This window comes from Diospyros lotus, chromosome 2 (genome assembly GCF_014633365.1).
Source record: "Diospyros lotus cultivar Yz01 chromosome 2, ASM1463336v1, whole genome shotgun sequence".
Classification (NCBI taxonomy): Eukaryota; Viridiplantae; Streptophyta; class Magnoliopsida; order Ericales; family Ebenaceae; genus Diospyros; species Diospyros lotus.
Genome location: NC_068339.1, coordinates 10,339,851 through 10,362,343, shown reverse-complemented (window position 1 = coordinate 10,362,343; position 22,493 = coordinate 10,339,851). Strand labels below are relative to the sequence as shown.

The following is a 22,493-nucleotide window of genomic DNA, read 5'->3' as shown; positions in this document are numbered from 1 at the left end:
GCTTTGGCTTTGGCTGGGCTGCTTCTTGTTCTTGTTTTATCTTTTAATAAACTCACTTATTAATTATAAAAAAAATAAAAAAAAAGAGAACAACAAAAGAAAGAGAGAAATAAAATAACAAAAGAAAAAAAAGGGAGTAATGGAGAAGAAGAAAATGAGAGAGAGAGAATCTGTATGCGCAGAGCGTTAGTTACAAATAATTATTTTTAAATCTAACTTTGATTATGATTTTTTTCAATTTACAATTACATTTAGTAATAATTAATTGCTTGAAGAAGAAGTAGAAAAATATAGATTAATTATGCAATTTATAATTTGGTTTTAATGAATTGGTATTATTGTCGGAAAGAATAGTCTTCAAATATTGAGAATTCTAAAAAAAAAATTAATTTCAAATACTCTGATATTTCAGTCAAGATTTTAAAAGTCATAAAAAAAAGTGTAAAACTCTTGAACTAGTAAAAAGTTATTTATTTAATGATCCTCTCATATTTATAGATGAAATAATTGGAAAGTGATAATAATCCCAAATTTATCAAGATTATAATTGTTACAAATGATGCTCGTTGTTATAGATTTTTAAAAATAAATTTTAGAGATAGCTGTTTGTATATTTATCATGAGAAGAGAATCCCCTGCAAGAGACTACTTAAAGAGACTTTCCCAGAGTTTATTCGATCTCTTTAGTAGAAGGTTGCCCAGTTAATCTTTTGTGGACGTCTCATTCTAGAGGGTCTCTCGATAACCCTTTCGGCATGACTTCATTCTTCTAGTCTTATATAGAGTGTTGCTTTTGGGGTTTTGTTGGTAGATCTTGGTCCACAAAATACACATCAGGTATTACCTTTGTGCTCTCAGGGTTTGTTGGTGGGCCTTGGTCCACAATATATATCAGGTATTGCTGAATGTCTATTAATTATATTAATTAGATATTAATGTAGACACATGTTTAATTAGTAGTGTTAGATAATTAATTAAGTTGATGGGCCGCCGAAGCCTGTATGTCAATATATATGTTTGGCCACGCAAGCAAGGTCGAGCTGGCACTTTGCGGGCAAGCTTAGCTGGATGTGGGGGGAAATCTCGATCGTTACTTGACCCGACTAGACTATGGTATAACTACTAACCTCTCCCAAACTAAGCGCCCCAAAAAGATTTGGCCTCACAGTTGCTATCTCCTTACTAGTTGGCACCAACAGGCAACAGGTTCGCACAGGAGGTGAAGGGCGCGATTCCAGAATCAAGGGCCAACGTTGCCTCTGAATACACTGGCAAGTAATTAATTAAGGCTTGTGGGTATTTTTCTCTCCATTACGTTACGTACTTCCAACTTTAATTGCTGTCACTTGATATTGTCTCTCCATCTAGACAAAAATTGAGGTGAGATCATAAGTGAACATTCGGCATTATTATCATATGAGTGATTATTCAAAAATTCTATCTTTGCCACTAGCTAGGTTCAGTTATCCAATAGATCATATACAAATAATGTTACCAATATGTACTGTGCTATACAAGACTAATTAAATATATTATCTTATGAAAATAGATAAGAATATATGGGTATTAGAAAAGTATAAAAGCACGATGAGTAGAAGAAAAGATAAATACTCTCCACGTATTAATTATATACATATACCAATTTATTGTCATTCCTACTAATTTTACGTTTGCTTAAAAACTGAGTGTCTCCTAACTTAACAGTGTCTTAAACAAACCACTCTAAACAATAATGAGCAATTTTATATAGTAAACATTTTTAATTTTTCCAAAATCACCATCTTTAATTAGGGTGATCTCTGTCTCCATGGCAAGGTTTTTCTTTTAATTTCATATCAACTGAGTAATATTTATTATTTTTGTTTTGATCAAAATAACGGTTAGTATCGACAATATCATCAGTTATTATCGGTACAATTCGGTATCAAAATAATACACGCGATACATATTTTTGTAGATTGCCCATATCATTTATTAATTAGTACATTAATTAAAGTGTTAATACCGACAACCTCAACCAATATTAACGTAAAAATATCAAGGATAATGTTATTTATATAGAAAGATGGTTACAGAACCTTTTACAGATTGATCAAATGACCCATTTATTCTTATATACCCAAACTCACCCAAAACTCTCTCTCTCTTTCTTCTGTCTCTCTCTCTCTCTCGCGTGCCCCGCCCCGCCTCACTCTCGCCACTTGCCACCCGCCGCTGCATCCTCAGTTGGTTTGAGTGGTTGCCGATTATTGGAGGATATAATAGTGAAGAGGTGAGGCGGCACAGGCAAAAGGCAACAACGGCGAGGCAGTGAGGTTACAGTGACGAAAGGAGGCGAGGAGATGGTGAGAGCAGGCGATGGCGAGGTGGGCAAGGAGAGAGGAGGGAGAGAGTGGGGAGAGAGAGAGAAGGGGTAAAAAAATAGCGATATATCGCACTTGTAAAGAGTTCTATAAATCTTTTCTGTATGGATAACGCAACCAAAAATTCAATACTAGCCGATAATAACGTAATAATGACAATATCAATGATTGCTATATTTTCATTCACGTCAAAAGTTAAACGTACACACATGCACATATAAATATAATATGTATAAAATATATTACAATAATATGTAATATAATGTATATTATAACTTATATTACGTATTGATATCAAAATTTATTATATTTTCATTTCTGCTACCTAATTTTCTTGTGTTTATTGTGTTGAGATGAATCAATTTATTGATATGACATCAGCGAAAACTGAAACCGGAGGTAGAATCAATCTGAGCCCTCCACACACATTTCAATCAGCCGTCCACGTGGAATTCAACTCCCAACCACCGACTGCACCCTCTTCCGCTACCGCTATATAGTCAGGATCATTTCTCTACTCCAACCAGTCCATAGATTTCTTTCCCCCAAACCAAGAAGATGGCCAGACCCCCAGTCGGAGAGACAAGAGTCAGAGCCAGAGCCGCCGCTGCAGCCGGCAACGGCCGTTTCAAGGGCGCCAGGATGCGGAAGTGGGGAAAGTGGGTCGTGGAAATCTCGAATCCCATTACCCACAAGAGGATCTGGCTCGGAACCTACGACACTGCTGAGGAGGCCGCCCGCGCATATGATGCGGCCGAATTATGCATCCGCGGCCCGGCGGCGACACTCAACTTCCCCCATGACCCGCCGGACATCCCGTTCGCGCCTGAGCTTTCTCGTCGTGAGATTCAGTTGTTGGCGGCGCGCCACGCTCGCAGGGCCCCCGCGGTGCACCACCCACCTCCGGCTGCCGCAGCGAACTACCTGGAGCCAAACCCACCTCCGGTGGGGGATGATCTGACCCAATACCTCCTGGACAGAGTAGGAGCTGGAGAGGGCGGCGAGTCCAGCGGAAGTGAGAATGATGTCCCGATAGGAAATGATGAACCTCACTGTCACTCAGTGAGATGGGCGCTCTCTCTTTGAGAGACATCGCATCACCGTTGTAGTTTTGGAAGAAATGAAAATTGAATTCTGCTTGGTTTTCGTTCAGATCATATCTACATTTCTATATACATTTAGAATTAGACATCACAATAATGTTTGATCACACTTGCACTGTCTCGATCGGCGAATAAGCTGCCGGTGGAGAGTTCAGAGAGCCCATCGAGCTTCATGTTCCCTCGGCCCGTCTCCTCAACACACACACATTTAATTATATGAGAAAATGGACTACGAAGTAACAGCACCAAGTGAGAGAAAATATCACTACTTCTTGTGTGCGATAAATAAAAGTATTAACTGAGTTTGCAAATTGTTAACTGAAATATAGTGTTTTAACTCCGATTCCAGCTGTGTGGCGCGCGGTATGGTTATCTATTTGAGTACTTCTCATAATTCACAGTTATGGTCATTCTCTCCCATTGGCACCGCTTCAAGATGAGGTTGTCGCTTTGATTCATGCCGATTGTGCGTCCATCGGCGAGGCTTTTTAGCTGCTAGCTATGCTGTTCTTTTCCGATATTGTACCCAAAAAAACTAGAAAGAAAGAAATATTGTGTTTTGACAAGTGACTATCCCAAAGTACAATTAAATCCTACATTGGCATCATTAATTAGAATCTATACATCCTAAACTGTGAGTACCCCAACCCCATATCATTTCAAACCCGGTGAGAAAACTGGGCATGGACATGCAGTAACGACATGGAGCTGGGGCATGCGCACGATAAGGCGACAGTGATGAAGCACTTCCTTTGCCATCATTGTCTCTCCTGAATGAAGCCACAGTGTGGATCGTAATAGAAACAGGCGCTTGACCAATGTTATAATTAAGAGAACCTATGCCGCAAGTTTAAGTCCCCCTGAGGAAAAACTGTTCCCTCATATATTATATACATATATATTGTATATTTTGTTCAATTCCTTGTTCTCGTACTCCTTAAATGTCATATAAGAAATAGATTAAAAATATTTTCCATGGTTTAAAAAATTTCCCAACAATTTTTTTGGGCTAGCTACAATTTAATTTCATTCATTTATTACAAGGGAGGGTTTGTTGTGTTTATTTGTTAGTGGTTGAATTTTGGAGAAATGGTCGATTTGCAGCTGAGAATTAGATGAGAAAGAAATAGCATTCGAGGTGAGGATTGATTTTATTATTTGGGTAAATGGGTTAAGAATATTTGTTCGTCTTTTTCTCAATTTTTTAATTATAAATTAATACCAAATACTTTATTACAATTTCTTTGAGCTAGTTACTTTTTAATTTCATTCATTTATTACAAGGGAGGGTTTGTTGTGTGTATTTGGTTAGTGGTTGAATTTTGAAGAAATTGTCAATTTTGAGCTATGAATTAGATTTGTTGATGGTTGAAGTGAATGAGAAATAAATACCAAAAAAAGAAATGAATGAGAAAGAAATAGCTTTCAAGGTGAGGATTAATTTTATTATTTTTTCTAAAAATGTTAAAGAGTATGTTGTTTTGTTTTATTTTCTATCAATTTTTAACTATAAATATTAAATAATTAAAATTAATTTGTTTAATAACCCTATATACTTGGGCCCAATTAAGGGTTATTGATCGTCCTACAAACCAGCCAAAATTGGAAATTTTTTATTGTCTAAAAATGACAAGGTCCGTGACTACCCAGAAGAGGATGCCCCCCATTGCCATTCCTATAAAAAGAAAATGTTACAAATTGGAAAATTTTTTAGTGATCCAGATTAGTTACTTATGGATATTTTTCAGTGATGTTTAACTTGCATTCAATTATTTTTGTTACTCTACCTAATGAAGAAAATGATTACCTTACTTTGTAAGGTATTGATAATAATAATATATATTCATAATTTATTAAATTAAACAATATGTTTAAAACAATACCCAATATCATATATATAAAGACATTTTATAAAAAAATGAATATTTTTTGGTAGTTAAGAATGAATTAAAGAAGAAAAAAAACTATACAGAAAAGGGTAGAGACCCAGCCCCCGAGCTAGGGTACATCGATCTCAGTCAACATCATACGATCTCTTGATTTTGTACCAACAAAACGAAAGGGAAACAACCCATTCCCAACATATATAACGGAGCCGGCACGCATAGGAAAGTTGAACAGTACCATCTGAGAAGAGTTGATTTTTAAAAGATTTTAAAGATCTCCCATGTAAATTAAACACCGTCACATATATAGTCGTTTCTGTTTCCTACCAATTGGGCACTTAATTGATCAAAATAGCTAGCTAGCGTGATCAATACTGAGAATAATATATATATATATAGCTGGGGCATCAGAGTAGTGCAAATGCTACGTACGTACACTGGCTATTTGTGTTTGGATAGTACTACCATATATGGTGCTTTTAGTAATATAGGGATGTGGAAGATTAATTAAACAGTGGGGATAATGCTAGACGAACGACTCGGGTGTCCTAGATCTATTGCTTTCTTATAAACATATATACATACATATATATATTTATATATTATAATAAAATATAAATAATAATGTTAATCATAGTCCATAATATGTATTCATATCAAAATTTATGTATATTTCTTCTTGAATTATGCTATTTTCTTGACACAAAGTATTTTATTCATATAATAGTTCTTTTTTTTTTCTAGGTAAAATACATAATAAAGAATATATATTAAATGATATTTCATTAAGAATTAATTACAAAATATTGTATATAATAATGAGGTGAATAAAATTATCAGAAATCCTGCAACTTGAGGCAGATCTGAACGGTCGATTCAATCTGAGTTCGCCACGCATTTTCCACTATCTTCCCCTTTGCTTGCCCTAATTCTTACGTGTCATCGAACCCCCCACCATCAACCGACAATCTTCCGCTTTATATAACCCTAACAGCACTTCTATCATCCATATCTCAATCTAATCTAACCACAGTCGAGCTCAGTCCAGTCCAGTCTATTCAAAGAAGATGGAGTTCCAGCCCCAGCCCCAGGTCCAGGCTAGAAGACGCCGACGCCGCACCCACGGCTACCGCCGCTACATGGGAGCCCGGATGCGAACTTGGGGTAGATGGGTGGTGGAGATCCGTATCCCTCTCGAACGAGAAAGGCTCTGGCTGGGCACGTACTCCACCGAGGAGGAAGCGGCCCGGGCTTACGATGCCGGCATCTACTGCCTGCGTGGTCCGGCGGCGCCGCTAAATTTCCCCAACGATCCGCCTGTCATCCCGTTCGCGGTAGGGCTCTCGACGCCGCAGATTCAGGAGGTGGCAGCGCTGCACGCTCGCCGGGCCCTGGTGCTGCCCAACCCGCCTCCGGTGGCCCCAGGGGACGATCCGGAGCCGAACCCACCCCCGGCAGCAGCAGGGGAGGAAAACCCACCCCCACCGGCAGCCGGGGAGCCAGACCTACCCCTGCCGGCAGCAGTGGAGGCAGTCCCAGCCCCTCCAGTCCCAGAAAACCTAGACCCACCCCCACCCCCAGCGGCTGCAGCAAAGCGAAATCCTCTCCTTGGGGCGTGGGACCCCACCCAACTGCTCCTGGACAGGTTCGGAGGCGGCAGTGGCTTTTGCACCGGCGAGTGTAGCTCAAGGGACGATACTGATGTCCCTACAAGGAAGGATAATGAACTCCTCTCTCTCCCCCCCAGATGGCTCTCTCTTTGAGAGATATCTCTTTTGTAACCTGCATTTTAATTCTGTTTTTTTTCCCTAGTGTCTCCCCTTCAATTGTGAAGAAATGTAATCTAGATTCTGCTTTTGTTCAGATCATTTATATTATCTACATATATATCTCAGACATCACAATGATCTTTCATCACTGCATCGTCTCGGCAAGCTGCCGCTTGATTTCACTCATAGACCCGATCGAGCATCAAGTAATCACAGGCGGCTCCGGCCCGTCTCCTCTCGACTGTATGAGAAAATGGACTATATATATATCTCAAATTTATATTTTAGATGGTTCACGATATACAGATGTAGTTTGAAAAAAAAATGAGGACTGGCGTATGAGAGAGAGTTTCAGGAGAGAGAGAAAACATGTATCACTTCTGGTTCGTATCATCAGTTACAGATAAAAGTGTGATGCGAGTACGCAATTCTTTAACTGAACTGGGTTTTGCCATCGCCAAGTAAAATCAAACCCTCATGAAGCTTGCGCCGTTGCTGCTGCGCGCTTCATTTAATGTTTGTTTGGTTCGGATTGGGATTGCATTTATTTTTATTATTATTATTATTATGCTAGGCAATTGCATTACATTGAAGCTGCACCCTTTCGGACTGGATTCATCAAGCAGCAACAAATTTGCTTTGGTGTTGCGGTGCTTGATTCAATGTGCTTGGCTCATTTGCGTTGTTTTTATGTATGGGTGTGTCGGTAGATGGGTTTTGGAGTCGTCAGGGTTTTCTCCTTTGGAATGAGAGCTGCTGTATGTGAACCAAAAGAATGTCCTTTATTGCTTTGGGATTGCTGCCTCTAATTTAATAATAATATATGTTGTTATCATAAAAAATGTAAAAAATTAAACCCTCTTGATAAATGTTATTTTTCAAAGATTTTCGTCCATCATGAATCCATTTTATTTTTACATAAAGTGTTTTTATTAATTAATGATAAATATATTTATTTTAAATTATTTAATAAATTAAAAATAAGATGAAATAATAGTTATATAAATTAGCATTACCCCCAAAGTAATTACATTGTACTTGCTTCTTTCTCAAGCTTGCCTTGAGATTGTGCTGACATTGTTTTTAGATTCCGTAATTTAGGCTTGTTGATGTGTTCGATTAATTCAGGTTTTATTAATTAGATTATATTGGTAATTTTTTTACCTCAATTCAATTAAAAAATAGTACCAATCAAGCTAATTTAATTAATTTCCCATTGGAGTGGGTTGAGAGTTGATTCTAAATTCTGTAAAAATTCTGTAAAATTATATCAAAATTTTAAAATCTAAATTTGATAGCACATCCAATATTTTATAACATAAATTTTGAAAGTAAAAGAACGACCAAAATGAAAAAGCTGGCAATTTTAGACACCTTTATTAAATTATGGAAAATTGACCATTTTTTGACAAGACTTGTCTTTTCTATAAAAGAAAGTCCTCTCTAACAAGTTCACTAATTAAGCGAAGGACAGTACTATGCCTTTTTTGGTTTTATAACCAACCAAGCAGTTTTTTTTCACTCTATGTTAATCAAAATAATGAGTGATACTAACAACAATATTGAAGGAATGGATGTGTTGCTTCTATTTTTTTTTTTGGTTAAACATAAATATTACAGTCAAAGGCAACTAAAAGGAATACAGAAAGATCTAAGCGGCAAACCACAAGGGGGCTTAAGCCAACAAAGCCTAGAGCAAACATAAGCTTCCAAGCTACAAATATATGAGCTATATATCACTAGAGATGGCAGAATAACCTCGGAGAATATGTAATTAATTAACAGGCAAAGCACAAAGTCATCGTATAATAAGAGAGTTAAATAAATTAGTTTTTGCCTCTTGAAGAAGGTAGGGGAATGACCTGAAAGGCGGCAGTCGAGACATAGGCATGGACCAAGCCACCAAGACCAAAGAACCCAAGATGCAAGCAACATAGAGAAACAAAAATAAAAACAAATAGCCAACATAGGATCAAAACGCAACAAGACATGGAACAACATGGAGATAGAACACCATAAAGAGAAGCACCAAACAAGAGCATAACAAGGATGTTACACCCAAATTGACGAGAAACAAGGCTTGGTCGAGAAGATACAAAACCAACATTCCATATCCTAGATGCCAAGCTCCTGCAGCAAAAACCTTCCTCACCGTCATCGTCCTTGACCACTTCAGCTTGATTAAGAACCCAAAAGAAGGGGTTGGGATTATGATTTTTAGCAACATGAAACGCAAAGATGAGGAGGAATGGAGGTTCTCTTCTCAGGATCCCAAATCTGATGAGTTGACAATTGCAATTCCATTTGGTTTTCAAGTTGTTTGCACAATAGACAAGAAGGGCACAATCTTATGTTAGGAGCACTCAGGAACAAAGGGAATCTTCAAAATTAGGCGAGACCAATAGTGGGTACAGAAGGAAGAGAGTACAGGAGATTTGGGGAAATATCTAGGGTTTGGTTTGAATAGAACTTGTGAAATTCTGGACTGAAAAATTATGGTACCTTTCGTCTCGCTACCAATAGAGATGCAAAAGGCTCAATAGCGAGCTTGCTCAGCGCGAAAATGCATTGTAGGAACTGTAGGAAACTAATGGGATACATGCAGTGAGGCATAGCTTTAGCCAAGCTCAAAAGAACAATCATCAAGGCTTAAACAATATTGAACACATCTGACAAATCTGAAACGTTAAAACAACATATAGTACATAACAATTAATCCATGCCCACAAGAAGCAAACCAAAACCCTATCATAATCACAACAAAACCCAAGCTTGGAGAAAGCAAACTATATTAAAATCAACCCATCCAAAATACCTTGTAGCTTATCTTACTAAGCAAAAGAAAAAAACTTCTAGTTGTCAAGCACAAAAAAAAAAAAAAAAATTCCAACAATCATTTTCCTAAGCAAAAAGAGAGAAAATCTATCAGTTGTCAGCATTCTAGCAACAACATCCAGATTGGAGCAAAAGATTGAAAGAGGCTTTCGAACAGACCTTTTCTTAGATCCCATATGACCATATATATATATATATAGCTTCAACCAAGTATGCATAATTTTGATATATGTTTTATAGATAATAAAAATGCACTTATATGTATGTTTGTATATACAAAAAGAAGTAGTCTATGTCTTATTAAGCCTTCTGCATCCAACTGATGGGGAGACAAAAGGTTGCACCCTAGCATCAAAACATAGATTGAGAGTAAAACACGAACCATGTGTACTAATTAGTTGATAAATTGATATGGACTGGTATTATGGGTATAAGTTGTTATTATGAACGAAATAGAACAAAAATCTTTAGCCTATTGGTATGAAACACAAAGAACTATGAGATGGTGGCACATGTGGTGCCACCAAAGATTTGAGCTGTTGAACGCTTAAGGAAAGCATTTAGCTGGGTATGTAACATAAATTTCTTTTTCATTCTAGGCACCTTTTTTAAGCATGTTATAATAATTTTAATAAAACTAGATATAAATTTTAATTGATTTTGAATATAATCAATTTTTTTTAAAAAAATGAAACAACATAAATAATTTTTTATTTAAAAATTATTACTAGTATTTTGTTGTTAAATTAGCACTAAAATGTCTCTCTTATATATGAGTAAACTTAGTCGACGTACATGATGTAGGTATTAATTTTAATAGGTAAAAAGTATTTTATAGCAAAACACAATGCAAATCACGTGCTTCTCCCTATGAGGAAATGAATGACCCTCTCATATTTCCTTTCTCGACAAGGACTGAATCGTTCTCCATGAAACCTTACCATCTATGAATTGTTTCTTTGCTTTTCTACCTCTTATCTCCTTTAGTCCATCTCTTTTTTCTGCTTTATCTTGGAAGCAAACCTTTTTTATGGGAGGAGATTCTAAAGAAAGGTATCAGGGGGGATGATGAAACTGAAATAGTGTTAGAAGAAAATGCTTCTCAAGAAAGAGAGCTACTAGTGAGGATGAAGGTAGATTTGAAGTACAAGATTGTATGGTAGTTGTAGGTGTTTGAAAACCATCCTAGTGACAATCTCTTATCTCTAGAGGAGGAAATAAAGGCTCAAGATATATAATTAAGTTAGTTAAAGTTAGAGCATTGAATTGAAAGAGGATTATGGATGTTCCAAAGAACAAGTTCACTTGCAAAGCTCTATATGGTGTTAAAGTGGCGATGAAGATTGTTGAAGACGTGTGGGGAGGGTTACATTTGGTTGTTGGGTTCATATATTTCAAGTTGCTAGTGCAATTAAGTCCCAAAGAATTTTTCTCCCTTAGTTGCAAACGCATTTACTTCTTGATCAAAAGCAAAACCAATTGTCAAATTTTACTTTGACGATAAGCTGCAATTGGAGCTCAAAAATGAGGATACATTATTATCCAGTATATATATGGGCCTTCATACTGGATAATGCTTCCAACACCCAATGTCTTTCCAAATCTAAGAGTGATTACCCAATGTCTTTCCAAATCTAAGAGTGATTACATGACGGCGAAGCAACTATTTTTTGAATATTCTAAACTATAATCCATTTCCTATATATAAAGTTGAGAATTGAGGTAATTAATGATGCGAATGTATTCTAATTGAAGTTATTGATCAGTTGGAGAAAGTTAACGATTAAGTTATTTGTTAGTGCTTTTTGAAAAGACACCATTCGTAAAGTTCTCTCTTTCCACGGAACCTATTGGACTCAGGGGACGATAAACGACATGGCAATCAATAATGTCTTCTTTTGAACTCTTGTACTTTTTCATTTTTCGAGGCTTGGTTGTTTTGTTCTTTTTATGTTTGTATGCACCACTTGTAAAGTTCTCCTTCAACGGAACCTATTGGACTCAGGGGACGATAAATGACATGGCGATCAATAATGTCTTCTTTTGAATTCTTGTAGTTTTTCATTTTTCGAAGCTTGATTGTTTTGTTTTTTTTATGTTTGTATGCACCTATTGTTATTAGTTTCTTATTGTCTCTTCTGTTTTCTTTTGCTTAGGTTGTTGGGCTTGCCTAACACGAGGTGAAGTTGTTTGTTTATGGTGCATATTCTATTGAGCAACTTTTAGTACAAGAAAATTTAATATTAGTGATGGAATTCAGTCTATAGCGGTAGCGACAAATTTAGGGACAAAAAAAATCCATTACTAAGTTTAGTGACGAATTTAACAACGAAATTGTGTGAGGGATTTAGTGACTGAAAATAGGAAGTTGATTCTTGCAACAAAAACATTTTTGTTGCTAAATAGGAACCAATTTAGAGACTAAAACATTTTCGTCTCTAATTAAAGGCAGATTTAATAACGAACATATTTCGTTGCAAAATGAAAAAATATAAATTTATATGTTTATAATCTTTTTGATAGAATTGTCAACAAAATTTTTTCACTAAATTGAGTCAGATTAATTATAGCAACAAAAATACTTTCATTGCTAAATAAAGACAAATATTGGGACCAAAACATTTTCCTCACAAATTAGAGGCTAATCTAGTGACATAATTATTTTCGTCGTAAAATAAGTAAAGAAATAAATATAAATTTATATGGTTAATTAATTTTTTGAAAGAATTAGTGGTGAAATTTTTTTCATCCTTAAATAGACACGAATTTAGCAACTACAATTATTCCATCTCTAAATAGAGATGAATTTAACAATAGAAATAGACTCACTAAACAAAAATAAAACTATTTATATGATTAGTTAATGACGCAGCGTGTAGCGCGTATGTAAAAGAACACACCAAAATAAACCCTTGAAAGAACAAACTTGAATGACCGAAGGTTGGCTTTCAAGAAGATGCAAAAACAAGATTGTTTTGTTAAGAAAACCTAAATAGATTGCTGAAATTTGATTGAGAAAAACTTAATTACAAACTCTAGATCCTAGACATATTTATAATATTTGGCTAATTCAAATCCATCTAATATTTGTAAACAAAATCCGATTAGCGTGTGTGAAAGAACACACCAAAATAAACCCTTGAAAGAACAAATTTCAGTGGCCGAACCTTGGCTTTCAAGAAGATGCAAAAACAAGACTGTTTTGTTAAGAAAACCTAAATAGGTTGCTAAAATTTGATTGAGAAAAACTTAATTACAAACTCTAGATTCTAGACATATTTATAGTATTTGGCTAATCCAAATTCATCTAATATTTGTAAACAAAATCCGACTAGAATCCTAATAGAAATAAATCCTAAATAAATATGAAATAGAATCCTAAATTAAGTGGAAACGTAAAGTAAAATCCTAAATCAAGTAAAAACAATAAGTAGAATTCTAAAACATATGAAGTATTAAAATATTGTTCTAACACTACTATTCCGGTGATATTGTTCTTGTTTGGTCGGGTCGACCTTGGGCCGGATCTTGATTGGTGACCGCATCAGTTAATTTTTTGACGAAATTAGCAACAAAAGATTTTTCATCTCTACATAAAGATAGATTGAATAACTAAAATTATTTCGTCACTAATAAAAACGGATTAAGTAATGAAAATATTTTTGTCTATGCTTTAGAAATTGATTTAGCAACGAACTGTCACAAAAAAAGAAAATTTAAAATTATATGTTTAGTTAATTTTTATAAATTAAGCAAAATCTATTTTCTTTAATAAATAAAAAAATTGAAAGTATAAATTTGATGTGGCTAAATCAAAATTTTGACTAATTTTGCAATTGAACTTTTTTTCCATTGCTAAATAGAGATAAATTTAGTGACAAAAAAAAATAAACTTTTATCACAACATCAATCTAAATAAAAATATATAAATTTATATTGTTAATTAATTTTTTTGACAAATTTAGCAACAAAATATTTTCATCTCTATTTAGACATGGATTAAGAGATTTTTTTTTTTTTTTATCTCTATTTAAGGATAGATTTAGCCAATGTTATTGTCAAAATACAATAATTAAAATTTGTTGTGTGGGAACATCTCAAATCTCAGCAAAGCAAACGGAATTGGATGAACAAATGTCATATGACTACTTTTGGAGATGAAGTTCAAGTGTCTCTGGAGAATCTAATGAATTGCGGGGGGTCCTAAAGTTAGAATCACGGGCCAGGGTTCTATTCTTGTGAATTGTGGGGGTTCCACTCCTTGAAACTGTGAGGGTTCCTTAATTGGAATTGCGAAGGTACCACACCTTAGAACTGTAGATAGATCAGGTGAGAAAAAAAGTTTGATTAAACTGAACTAATCGAATCAAATCGATCGAACTTATCGGTTCGGTTCAATTATTTTATAGCAAAAGTTTGGTTCGATTATTTTTATTGAGAAGTTCCATTTTCAATTTTTGGTTTGATTTTTTCAACTAATTGAATCGATCAAAACGATGTTGTTTTGGGTTCAATATAAAAGAAATACATAATAAAATGAGAAAGGCAGAGGGACCGAACCACCCGGCACTTAGCGGCCTTAATCTTCAACCTTTTTCCTTTCGTTTCCCTTTTCCCCTTCATCTCCAACTCTCCAGCAACCCATCTTTCACAAACATGGAAATTGACATCTTCATTCAATGAACCCATCTTCGTTTGCCAGGCTACCATCGCTCGTCGAACCCATTTCAGTAGCCACAACTGCCAGGCTATCATTGCACCAATATCGACATCTTTGTCTCCCTCTGAGGCCAACCCAGCATCTCTTTATCCTTTTGATTTGCACCACCGTGCTTTCCTGTTGATGCCGATGGCCCATTCAGTAAGTTTTTCAGTAACTTCTTGTGGGTGGATATTCTACTTTAAAACCTAGATATACTAAAATCTAACCGTTAGATCCTTTTGATTTTTGGGTATGTGGATCACCAAGTCAAGGTTAATTTGATGGTCGATTCTGATTCGTCAAAATCCACCGTGGATGGTAGCAAGCAACGTTTTTTTAGAAACGCGTTTTAAGTTTTTTTTTTACCACAAAATTAATTTTTAGATCTACAAAAAATTAACTGTTTGATGAAATTTATTTTTGGATATATTAACCATCATGGTTTGGGGAATCTGATGATCGGTTCTGATCATTGGAATCACCGACTGGCTAAGTGGCCAACAACAACAATAACTCTTCGATTATTTTGTAGTTAGTTTCGATTTTTGATTTGGTTCAGTTACCACGGTTTATGTTTTGATTAGTTGGGGTTAGTTAGTCGATTCAATTCAATTTGGATAGTGATTTTGGGGTGGTTCGATTCAGTTATAACCGATTGCACACTCTTAACTATGGAGATTCCACTCCTTGAAATTGTTTGTATTTGTTCTTCGACGCTCAAGTTAGTAATTAGAGGAAGGGATCTCTAGGAGAATCGTGAATATTGATGGTTTTTTCAGGCACCAGAGAATGATATGCAAGTAAAGTAGTTACTGTCAAAATTACTAATGCTTTATCCCTTTCCTGAAAAGGAAAGGTCCTATTTATAGGCGCACAAAATGAGGATGGGGGAGGGGACACATGATGCCCGACTATAATGACACTTGGCAATCGTGTGGACTTAATTTAAGGAATCTCGCTCAGAGATCTGCAGTTTAAGGAATCTTCGATGTACGGTGAGCCACGTGAGCGAGCTTGTAGGAGTTTTGATGGGAGTCGTGCAGGATCGAGCCCCAGGAACCCTAATGAACTCTCGAGTATGCTGGGGCATCTGCAAGGGTTTTGAGGCAAGCCCTTGTGTGGACTCGAGCATCCGTATGGGTGCTTGAAGAAACCCGACCACGTGGACATAGGACATTCGCAAGGGGTGTTCGAAGGAAGACATATGTGGGGGTTCCTGATAGAGCCCTCGCAGATGTTGGGGCATCCACTGATGTTCCCGACAAGACCCTCGTGGGCTTTGGGGCATCAGCGGGGTTTTTGACGGATCCACCATGCAATTTCTTCACTTCCTTCTTATTTTCTCTTTTCTCCTTTCCATTTTTCTCCATGGGTATCAATTAATTTATTTTTATTTTTTTGTGATTTCTTGTACAACACCTATAGAGATAAGATGTAAGAATCTCTTGTAATTAATTAAAAGAATTAGTTAATATCAATCATAATTAGAAAAAGAGAATCGAAAATGGTGGAAATCCACTTTACTTTCTTTGCAATCTCTCTTTTTGCTCTACCGTCATGCAACATCGATAGTGACTGCAAATACCCTAACCCTTCCCTCTTTTTCTAGTTTAACATTCGAGTCAGCGATGGTGTCAACCCTAGTTCACACCACCATTGTTATCTCGAGTTGCCTCCTATCACCACCAGCGACGGATCCAGAAACAAACTTGGGGGAGGACTGGTTTCTAGATCCATAAGTTATTTCAATCTCCCATCCTCCCAAATGGTTCAGATCCATAAGATAGATCTAAAAGTGGGCCGTGCTTGCCTAAATTACTTTCTCGGAAGATAGTAATTGTGAGCAGAATTCAAATTTCATTTCTTCAAAAGCGATGTCTCTCAGGGAGACAGATTCATAATTGTTTCTTCGTTCCTCGAACTGGTTAATTTTGAGATAGGGAATGGTACTTTCTGCCGTTGTGAGATTATATATATATATATATATATATATGTAGCTGAAGGAAGAGGCTTACTTAATTACGACTACTGGTTCTGGGACACGTAGACTTAGGGTTAGCAAGTGGACGGCGGAGATTTAATACGGATGCATGGATTGCCAGCTTGCTTGCTTGCATGAGAAGCTAGCGGTAGCTGGTTCTATTACACTTCATTTTCGCTGATGCCATAATACGTAGGATGATGGTATAAATATTAGCAAAATAATTATTTTCAATAAAACAGCGTAATTCTAACTAATATACATATTTTAGTGTTAATATATATTTCATATAGATTACATTATATTACATTCATAAACATGGATATATATTATAGATTTCATATTATTACAATATATTACATTCATATGCATGGATATATGTTATAGATTACATTATATTACATTCATAAACATGGATATATATTAATACAGATTACATTATATTACAATATATTACATTCATATACATGGATATATATTATAGATTACATTATATTACATATGATTACAATATATTACATTCTTATCCATGAATTATATATATTGTAGAGATTACATTATATTACATATGGTTTTAATATATTACATTATATTCTTAATTATATTCTAATTATATTGGTATTGATGAGTCAACCTTTTGCATCCCTAGCTATTGGAATCTGAGGGGGGCGGGTAATTAAAGGTTGCAACATAATTAATATCGAAACGTAATTAATGAATGATAATAAAAATGTATCACGTGTACAACTCTGCGGCCCATCATCAGTTATTATTATTGCTACTAACTATTATTGGTATGAAAGAAAAATGATATGCAACAGTGGCTTTAGTGCTGAATTTGTTTGAATCATTAATTATTAATTAGAAAGGTCGTTCATGTTATATATTGTATGTTAAAAGTAAAACAGAGAGAATTCATTCAATTAAAAAATTTCTAATGAAGACTCGCTCATACTGAAGACGTGGCACTTGATAATTCTAGTTTATTTTTATTTTTTTTCAAAAAGATTTAAATGGCGATGAGTTTTGATGCAATGATAATTTTTTTATTGTGACTTAAAATTAAAGGCCATAAACTCAACTCATTTAGTTGTATTTTTATAAACAAACTAATAGTATATAAATGGCATTTTGAAAAATATTGAACTTTATTAAATGTGTTTTCGGTCGAATTTAGACCAACTTTTTAATTTTTTTCAATAGCAACATTCAATTTACCAAATTATTTCTATAGTAGATTGTGAATTGTCCCGAGTCCCGACTAATTTAACCATTATACAATTACGGGACAAACTAAAATGACGTTATCCATAGCTATTAAAGTCAATACCTAGCTACATCATCATTTACATTAAATAAGTTTAAATCTATTCTATTAAAAATAGGCAAACACCAGCATTTGATGGATGAAATCTTGTCATATTTTCTTATTATTAAAATATCTTCCTTAATCTTCCTTAAAAGATAAAAACTAATTATTTCATGACCTCTCCAAATAATAACAAATTTATACACAATTTTACTACTACATCAATTCTTATTTTCTTTAAAATTTGTCCTAAAAACATAAAGACTAAACTATATCAGTCAAACATCACTCAATAAACTTCTATTTTAAACTTTTTTATTTATACATGGATAGCTTGAACTACCCCTCTACTATATAACACTGTTATTGACTATTAATATTCTAATAAAGTTAATTTACGGATAGATAAGAGAGCTTTTTTTAGTCTTTTTACCAGAATACAAATAATAATTTGCTAAATAAAAGTATAATCATGCAAATTATATTTTAAAAAATTGATATTATACTAAAAATTAATTAAAATTTACATCGAGTTTTATTAAAATTGTTATAATTTGCCTTATACTTTACTTTGAAAGAGGTATGTACATAAAAAGAAAAGAAAAAAAAAATTTGCATGCTTAAGCATCCCGATCCCTATCATTTATCTCCATTAAATCTTCAGTGGCACCACATGAGCCACTGTCTCATAATTATAGTTTTTGTTTCTTACCAATTAGGCAATTTTTTTTTTTCTTTTGCTTCAATCAAAATAACCATTGGCATCAACAATATCAGTCGATATATATGTACCAGAGTCAGAGTAGTATTAATGGTACATAAGAGTTTGGAAGACAAACCTCAATGAGATACTTACCTTGTTGGGTTCATGGTAATTAAACGCAGTTTTTAGATAAGTAAGAATAATTAATTATGTTATTACAACGAGTTTTTTATGCTCACGTAATATCGATATAGATGAAGTAACAATAAAAATGTGTAACGAATAGTGCTCTAATATATATAGAAAGTTATTATTAGAACTAATTATTATCTGATTGAAATGAAACAGGAAAATTTTGCCCGATTGGTACGAAGCAAAAATGACAAAAGATTGTTTGGGAGGACTTTTCCTTCAAGAAAATCAACTTTTGAAGGATTATGGTTGAATTTTGGGCGTCTTTCAAGGGAAACTATTAGATGGATTATAAAATTTTAATAGACCCCTACATATATAAATTTTTGAAGTATTTTGAACATAACCTAATTAATAAACAGGTGATATATATATATATATGTAGGTCAAAAAATAAAATTCAAATAAAGCCTCCTCATCAAGTGCGCTAGGTAATTAATTAATTTTAGTTTGGTTTTTAACAATTTTTAAATGAAGATGATTTTTAATGCAATAGTAAAGTGGTTCATTTTTATTGTGACTATAACCGACTCAACTCTTTTTCATGTTCTTCTTAGCCAAAAAATATATAAATAATATTTTAAGAAATAAAATAATAGTATTTTCTGAAACAATATAACAGAGAAATATCTATCAATATCTATATTTATAGTTTACAACTTTAATTTATATCTTATTTATTATAGATTTTCGTTTTCTATTTTTCTTGGTACATAACATTTTAGCTAAATTTCACCCACTAGGTAAAGGTTTACCAAAATTATTTCTATCTTTTTAATAAATATCACTAACCTCACTTGTTCTTTACTAACCATGCAAATAGGCTATTTTTCCCTTTTCAAGAAAATAATTTTGATCTCTCTCCACCCTATTGTCGGCATCTTCTATCTTCAGTTGCCAAAAACGATAAAGTTTTTTCTCTTCCCTGCATTTCTCTTTCTTGTCTCTCTTTCAAAAGCCATTGGAACTTGTGTGTTTGATAGTAGATTTTAACGAACCAATGATATGACAAAACAATTGTTATACATATTTTTCGCACCACTTTTTATGGTCTAGACTCAATCCAATAGGCTTGCTCAATCACCTAAAGCCCAACTGAACTCGTTAGGCAAGCTCATACATTGTTAAAATTCGAGCTCAGATCCCGAAATCAAGCGAGCTCCCAACAAACTCTTAGTGATAACTCAACGAGATGCCTACAATACTTTGCCTACAATACTTCTAGCTTGCTAGTCAAACTATTCGGTTTGCATAACAATATTGCTATTGAATAACCGGAAGCAGAGACCCACTTACTTTATCTGGTGCAAATTGGATCCCTGGTAATACGAAGCCCCACTCTAAATTTTATGAAAATAATAGGGGTCGAAACACTATTATAAAAGAGAGAGAACAACCATAATAACATACTGTTACTCTGCCAGACTATCTAGAGAATAGTCGTAGAGTAGGCATCATTCTAGTCGAACCACGTAAAATTTTCTTGTTCTCTTAGTCATTCCTCCTTGCATTTTGGGTTTATCTACTCATTGCAAGCCTACGAATCACGGTCGGCAAATTCTGAACATCGACAACAATATTAGTTTTTTTTTTATAATTTTATAAAGTATTATTTGTTAAAATGAGTAAAATAAGATTGTATTATAATAAGATTGAAATGTTTTCAGATCAAGATATAGAATTGTCGAGATGAGACTAAGAATTATTCTAAAATTTTTATCAAGCTATTTGTTAAATTTTTTGAAATACACTAAAGGACTTATGTAGTATTTTTTCTTATTTGTAAAATTTAATATATGTTTATCTGGGGGGGTAGCGATAAACATATCTAAAAAATGTCATATAAGAAATTACGTGACTTCTTTTTTAATGATAGTCATATAAGTTTAACAAATATATTGAAAATGATAAAAGTTTGGAATATTTTTCATATAAAATATTTTTCAATCTATATCTTAGTTAACATGTTGAGAATTATCTTTGTAATTAATATGTATATATTTACTTTTCTTTTTTGATGAAAGTCAAATTCCACTAATTGTGGATCATGTTTTCTTAGCATTAGAATTAGGAAGGATTGATTATATTCTTTTGTATATAAGTTGTATACTCTGTAAATGGAATACATATTTTTCAGCCATACTTTTGTATATAAGTTGTATACTTTGTAAATGGAATACATATTTTTCAGCCGATCCTTTGACATACTCTCCAAAACATCTGTTGTCTTTTATTAAATTGGTATCAGAGCATAATCGATATTCCACTCAATCTTTTCAACAATGGTAGAAGAACAACAAACACTAATAGGAGAATTTCACTCCAAAGCCTTGAACTCTAGTAGTAGTTTCAGTGTCGATTCATCAAGCCCATATTTCAATCATCATTCTTACTATCCTAGCCATATGCTCGCACCAGTCAAGTTGAACGGAGCCGACTATATATCTGTCATGGAGCATGTCCATGGGTCATCCCTTCACAGCGAAAAACAAGATTGGTTTTATCAATGGGTCGATCTTGCCACCTTCAGAAATGGAACAACCAACGGAGTATGCTCTGTGGAGTTAATGCAACAGCATGGTTTTATCATGGCTTACTCACGTGGTGGAACTCGACCTTGCTTAGAGGGTCATTCATGCCAAAACAACACATCAAGTATGGGAGGATTTCAAGTATTAATTTTCACAAAAAAAATGCACTAGCAATATATCAAATCCAAAAGTCATTGGCCTCTCAATCACAAGGCACAATGACAATCTCTGCATATTTTACTAAACTCGAAGGTCTTTGGGATGAGTTGGAGACATATGAGCCTTTCCCTACTTGCAACTAGATGAAAACACATAATAAACAAAAGGAAGAAGGCCAACTAATGCAATTCCTTATAGGACTTAACGACACATGTAATGTTGTTCATACAAATATTCTCATGATGTCACATCTTCCCACTGTTTGTCAAGCATATTCCCTTGTGATTCAGGAGGAAACTCAGCGACAAATAACATTAGAATCAACCGAGAATTTCTCCATTGCTGCTGTAGTTCACAATCGTTCAAACAATGTCTCCAATAAATCCAAAGATAAACACTGTGAACACTGCAATAGAGAAGGTCACACAATTGACAATTGCAGAACCTTGAAATGTTACTACAAATTTTGTGACAAGATGGGACATATGGAAGATAAATGCAAGTTTAAAAATGGCACATGAGGTTCCAACAATGTAAGAACTCTATGAAACAGAGAAAACTAGAGTGGATCTAGAGAAGGTAGATCAAATTCCCATCCTACAGTCAATGCAACAAACTCTTCCCATGGTAACAAACCAACAAAACAATGATGCATCATCGTCCAACTCCTCACATGGGCTTTACAAAGAACATCTTCAACAAATTGCTCGTGCGCTATCAATGATGAACGTAACTGGTAATAATGATGCTTACGCAAATGCTGCAAGTCTGTATCCTCTTAAAGCCTTAATTAATTTTGTATTCACAAATTCTTGGATCTTGGATAGTGGAGCCACTGATCACATTATTTTCTGATTCCAAACTTTTCACAAACACTGAATCCTCACATATTAATTTTCCCACTGGGTTTTCAGCCTCAATAACTTCCACTGGCACTGTGCCTTTCAACCTAAACATCAC

General features: G+C 34.5%; 2 protein-coding genes across 2 annotated transcripts; both read left to right on the top strand.

Moving 5' to 3' along the window:
- The first annotated feature begins 2,921 nt into the window (after window positions 1-2,921).
- Window positions 2,922-3,449, top strand: LOC127794626 (ethylene-responsive transcription factor ERF016-like). The gene has a single exon (XM_052325877.1). The coding sequence runs from the start codon at window positions 2,922-2,924 to the stop codon at window positions 3,447-3,449; it is 528 nt and encodes a 175-aa protein (XP_052181837.1).
- A 2,970-nt stretch (window positions 3,450-6,419) lies between these two features.
- LOC127794625 (ethylene-responsive transcription factor ERF018-like) lies at window positions 6,420-7,115 on the top strand. The gene has a single exon (XM_052325876.1). It carries the CDS (start codon window positions 6,420-6,422, stop codon window positions 7,113-7,115), a length of 696 nt encoding a protein of 231 aa, XP_052181836.1.
- The last annotated feature ends 15,378 nt before the right edge of the window (window positions 7,116-22,493 follow it).

Excerpts from the sequence above, each read along its gene's own strand:
- LOC127794626 (XM_052325877.1), top strand. The coding sequence starts at position 2,922 with ATGGCCAGACCCCCAGTCGGAGAGACAAGAGTCAGAGCCAGAGCCGCC.
- LOC127794625 (XM_052325876.1), top strand. The coding sequence starts at position 6,420 with ATGGAGTTCCAGCCCCAGCCCCAGGTCCAGGCTAGAAGACGCCGACGC.